General features: G+C 35.7%; 1 protein-coding gene across 7 annotated transcripts in view; it reads right to left on the reverse strand.

The window, feature by feature from the left end:
* The window catches only part of PTPRD (protein tyrosine phosphatase, receptor type, D), a 462,557-nt gene that overhangs the window by 350,983 nt on the left and 105,570 nt on the right, over nucleotides 1–6,004 (reverse strand). For all 7 annotated transcript variants that reach the window (XM_011969903.1, XM_011969901.1, XM_011969904.1 and 4 more), the window contains exons 2-3: nucleotides 3,559–3,704; nucleotides 187–328 (exon numbers count right to left, since the gene is read on the reverse strand). In XM_011969903.1, coding sequence (XP_011825293.1) covers nucleotides 187–328; nucleotides 3,559–3,704 — 288 coding nt within the window. The remainder of the gene's footprint in view (nucleotides 1–186; nucleotides 329–3,558; nucleotides 3,705–6,004) is intronic.

Here is a 6,004-nt window from a genome sequence, read left to right on the forward strand (position 1 = left end):
GCCCGTCTCGGCCTCCCAAAGTGCAGGGATTACAGGCTTCAGCCACCGCCCCCGGCCTATAAACATTTTATTGAACTGCAATTCCCATTTAAGCATCATCACAATGCTAGTCTTTTTAATGATGCTATAAAAGAGATACAGAATTGTAACAATGACACAAACAACAACCTTCACTCACGCACTTACCCCGTAAAACTGTGAGTCTGGTGGATACACTTATTTCTCCCACATTATTTGAGGCCACACATTCATAAATGGCCTCATCCCTCGGAGTCCGTAAGGGTTGTATTCTGAGAACTGATCCAGACCCATCGTCAAACTCTATTACCTATTAGAGGAAACAATAGCTGTCACAGGTGTTGTTACAGTTGTCTACCTCTCAGCTAAAGCTCTCAATGCAGTGGTGGATCTGCCATCAGGCTCATAATAAACTAGACATCATTCTGAAACTGAATTTTGATATAGTGGTGAAAAAATATTTGGTTTAACTTAGTGAATCTTCTACTGAACAAGGAGAAAGATATGTAACTACATATATAAAGTATGGAGATTTCTAGTCCCTACTAAAAACCACGAGGGTTTACTCATTAAAATATTTCAGTATGTGCATCTAGGGCAATTTTATTATATTAATTTTGCAAGGGGCTTGCAGCTATGATCGATAAACTTCTCAAATTATTCTTTCTCTGACAGCACATACACAAATGTGGATTCATTTAATAATGAGACTGTAAGGTGAAGAATTAATGCACACCACCACAGATAGCTCTGCTGGTTTACACTGTCTCATCCTGAACAGTATAGATGGGCAAACCATAAAGAAAAACTGCATAAATCTAGTACTTAGGCAGCCAACGAGACAGCTTTCACAACCCAAAAGCCTGATGGCGTGCATTAATTTTGCCATAAATCATTTCAGTATTTGTTCTAGCTTAGCATTTTCTGCATTTTTAGAGCATTCTTGCTATAAAATGGAGGCTTGCTTCACCAGACAGAAAATTAATGTCCTAAACACTAAGCCTGAATTCACCATCATTAGGAACTTTTCTGTGAAACAGTTTAGTGACACTGATAATCCTAGGTACTTGTTAGCTAATTCAAGTACCACTTAAAAAAAAAAAAAAAAAAAAAAAAACGATGATACTAACAAATATGTATACAATACTAGGGCGTCCTCTGTCTTTTCTGTAACTATGCTGCATTCCTTCAGCTGTTCACTGAGAAGCTGTGCCTTTTTTTTCTTGTATTTCACTGTGAATATTCCCATGTGCCTAAATTATGAATAAACTCAGATTGCCTTATAAATATATTTATGGGATGCTTAATTTCAGATTTTGTGTGTGTGTGTGTATATTAACATACAGAGAAAGGACATCAACAGTTTCAAAATATGTCCACTTCAATCTTTGTGCATTCCATTTTTGTTCAAAATTCACGTAAATATCCAAAATGGCCCATTTCTCAGTGCACTACAGTTTATTTTCAACTCTATAAAGCATACATTTTAAAATAAATCTATTATGCATCTTAGGAAAGAAAAGTTTCATAGTTTCATATTGGAAGCTTTGTTAAGCATTCCATAATTTTAAAAAAGTTATGATCATTTTATGATTTAGTGTAGGAAAAGGTTAAAGCAACTACAAAACCACTTTAAATGTTGACTTATTAATAAATGTCACTGTATGTTTACATTTGTGAACTATTTCCTAGATTTAGACCTATCCTCTTACAACATACAATATACCACACGTTACAAGCCAGTGATGTAATTTCCAGTTTGAAAATATCCAGTATTGATTGCATGCCTGTCATGGACCAGACACCATACTTAGCACTGGGGATAGAAGAGGGAGCAAAAACATTCACCATGTACTGCTCTCATGGGCCATATAGACTAGTGAAACCATATATATATATATATATATACACACACACACAAATTATATTATAATATAATATATATAACATATTAGTGTTAAATATAGTAAAGATTTTCAACCCAGGACTTGATACAATTTGATGAAGCTGCTTTGTGTAAAAATAATTCATTTACCCCCAAGGTGTTTATATGACTCTTATGGGGAATTATGTACTGAGCAGAGACCATACTTTGAAATATTTAGTATTATAATTTAATTTTTGTTACATGATTTTGTCAGGAGTCATTGTCATTAGCAAGCGTGATGTCAAACTTCTCTTTGACAAAAAATTAACTTCATTTAAAATTGTTTAAATGTGCAGCAAAGATGAATACATACATCATTTTCTACATGACATAGGAAACATTTTCCAAATATTACTGAAGATACTATTTTTGTATTTAAATAAATTATATTTCAATAATAATGAAGTATTTGATTTTCAGACATAATTTTAGACTTCTCATTTGTAAACTACAATCCAATTTCCATGGTGAAACGTAATTAATTAGGTTCTCTATACATTGGAACCCCTGATCACCCTGTAAGTTCCTATGAAAATAAGTAAAATAAAATTGTTCTGAATTTTGTAGTTGTTATATTTCTTTTAACTAGAAATTGCCTTTAATCTGCCAAATTGTAAATTAGGTCATGAAGGAGATTAGAAACTCAAATAAAAGGGAGGTGAGTTTCACAATTTCAGGCAGTTTGGGGGTACTGGTAGCCCCTAAAATTAAAGCTACCCTTCTCATGTCTTAAATTATGGGCATGCTATTGTGTGCCTCTCTGGGTAGCTTTCTGTATATCTTCTTGCCTATATTTCTCCTCCATAATGAGCAAATTTCTAAACTATAAGCCTTCTCACAACACTCAAAAAAGAATCTCTGATTTATGTTTCACCATCTTCGGTGCACTGAGCTCTCTTGAATAAAGAAAACCAACTTCTTCAATAGGCTTCTCTGTAGTATGAACCTGTTTGGGTATGTTTCTTACAGAATAGTACTTTAAAACACTAGAACAAATTTCTCATTCTAGTTCACACTACTTGTAAAACATAGGTGCAAGGGGCAGTGGACCACTTCATCTGCTGCTCAGCATCCATTCCCATTCTTCCTGGGAACGAGGATTTCCTTTGGAAAAACACTGCTCTTTCATTCTAAGCCTGGAATTCGATGGGACAGTTCTCATTCCCAGGACAGAGGCAGATTCTGATTGGCTTAAATTAAGTAGGCTACACTGTCCGCCTATCCACACAAATTTTCTCTGGGATGAACAAGTAACGTAATAGAAGCCAATGGAATGAGAGGTTTCTGGAAGAGACAAGCTTTCATACATCCTACAAATGTGGTCCTGTGAGGATGCAGAGTTCTATCTTGCAACCTGGGGATGAAACTCACAGATTGATCCTAGGAATACTATTGAGCCCTGGCACAAGTGGGAACAAAAAATTAGCCCTTGAACCCTCAAATGTCCTTTTTTAAAAAGCCATTTAGAGTTACATTTTCCATCACTTGCAATGTAAGGAATACCATATATCAGTGACATCTTTTATCAGAGTAAAGCAAGCCAAATAACATAGAAACCAAAGACAGAGCAGATGCATTCTTCCCCCAGAGAAACAGAACAATGGACCTAATACCTCAAATCTCTGATTGCTGACTTTCTTTCCTTTTTTGTTCCAGACAATTTTAGGTCTTGGGTCTCCCGTAGCTTGGCAGATGAAAGAGGCAACTCCGCCAGAGACCCCTGTCTGATCAACGGGTGTTCGTGTAAACCTTGGAGGTGCTGAAATAAAAAATAAACACCACAGTTAAATTGAAAACTGAAACACAGACTATTATCCTACTACCACTGCTCTCCCCACCATCCTCAACCACACCGCCATCAAGACACACATTTTTAAAATGTACTATAGGATTACAAAATTAGAAAAGCAACTTTTACTTTTGGGGGTAGTTTAAAGGGGAAGGAGGTAACTTCCTGGTCAAGTTATCTGTTAGTTAGCTTTTATTGCTGAAATCTGTATTAAGGTAGAGATCCAATAACATCCGAAAAGCAACATCACACATTAATTTTTATTACCAATATAAAAAAAAAATCCAATTTGTCCTCCGTAACAAAATGAGCTCATCAATCAAAGTGAGTAAAATTTTAGCGCTTGCTTTGATGCCACTATCAGGACACTGCCAGAAAGCAGCAATGCCACTGCTGAGCTATTAAAATTAGTGACATTTAAGAGAAATGCTAGGAAATTTTAAAGAGACAAGAAATATAGCCCTGAATTAGAAGGTTTGGCAAGAAACAGAAATAGGGGAAAATGGTAAAGTGACTGTCTAACCCAGATATGGTAAGCTGTCTTACTTGAAACTTAGCTCAACAATTTGCATAAAAGAAGATGAGTCAAGAAGCCTCCAAAGTCACAGCAAACCCAAGGATATTTTTATAGAAAGATGTAGACTTAAAGATTACCAAGGCTAGAAGGACAGACATTGGAAGCTTGTTCAACATCCTCCAGCTCTTTAAATGTTCCTAACATTCTTCCTCTTTCCTTAAAACACTTACTTATTTTTCATCTTGCATTGCAAGATCTAGATAGCTATCATGCAAGAATGATATAAAATGTAAATGAGTATTTATGCACAAAGATATTCATCATATCATTTGCTTAGCAAAAGAGTATAAGTAGTTGAAACAAACATTATGGGAATTCTGTCAGTGAAATAAACTATGGCATGAAGAAGAAACATCATACAAGTAGTATTATAAAGTCTGTATCATATCACATGAGAAATGCTGATGATGCAATAATCAGCCACAAAAGCATACTACAGAGTTATATGTGGGGATAGCAGATAATGAAAAACGCACACACACACAAAGACAGAACAAAGTAAATGAAAACACTAATAATGGTGTTCAGGAGGAGGTGTTTTAATTATTTTTCCGACTGCTTCCATCTTTTATACTTCCTTGAATTCTTACAATTATGTCCTGGTTGAAAATGTTTCAAAGCCCCAAAATATTCTGCTGTTTCTTTTTTTTTTTTTTTTTTTTAATTAAAAAAAAAAATCCCTGTTACAGATTTTCTCTTCTCTCCTACTGTGTTCTAGTTACATGTCATTGAAAAGTGGCTTTAAATAACCATAGCTAAAACTGATTTTGAAAACAATCCTCAGATTATAAAAAAGAAAAATGTCATAACAAAGTTCGTTCTTCTTGACTCTTCACCAGTATTTTCTCTGTATTGATTTCACACATGGTGTTCCCATTGGCTTGATGGTGTGTTCTAACTCTGTTTGGTTTTCTTGGAGTCAAGGAAGCTGGATTCCTATCTAAGCTCCACCATTATGTATATGGATAATCTTGGAGGAAAAAAAAAAAATCACTCAACTTTACCATTTCTTGGTATGACATATGAAACACATTAATTTACAAAAATTGCAAAACTATGACATATGAAATAAATTAATTTGCAGAAATTGCTTCCAGTTTCAAGGTTTCCTAGTTTTATATATTATTTCCAAAGGAGGAAAGTTTAGGAGAGGCATATTTGCAATGCTGCTCCTGGAGAATGAATTTCCACCTCATCAGCAAATTCAGCTTGTTGGTGATCCTGGAACTGGGGGCCTGTTTATGATAAAAAATATTAGGAAAGCAAAACAGGCTCTAACAACCCTGCTAGATATCACAACCTGTAGCAACTCAGTGTAGCAACAGAGACTAGATGATTACTAGGAGCTGTGGGAAGTACTTAATTTTTTTTTTTTTCCCCTTAAGATGGAGTCTTACTCTGTTGCCAGGCTGGAGTGCAGTGGCACAATCTTGGCTCACTGCAACCTCCACTTCCTGGGTTCAAGTGATTCTCCTGCCTCAGCCTCCCAAATAGCTGGGACTACAGGTGCACGCCACCACACCCAGCTAATTTTTGTATTTTTAGTAGAGACAGGGTTTCACCACCTTGGCCAGAATGCTCTCGATCTCTTCACCTCGTCATCCACCCGCCTTGGCCTCCCAAAGTGCTGGGATTATAGGCATGAACCACCATGCCTGGCCTCGAAATAATTTATTTTTCTTTTTTTTTTTTT

This window comes from Mandrillus leucophaeus, unplaced genomic scaffold (assembly GCF_000951045.1).
Source record: "Mandrillus leucophaeus isolate KB7577 unplaced genomic scaffold, Mleu.le_1.0 Scaffold92, whole genome shotgun sequence".
Classification (NCBI taxonomy): Eukaryota; Metazoa; Chordata; class Mammalia; order Primates; family Cercopithecidae; genus Mandrillus; species Mandrillus leucophaeus.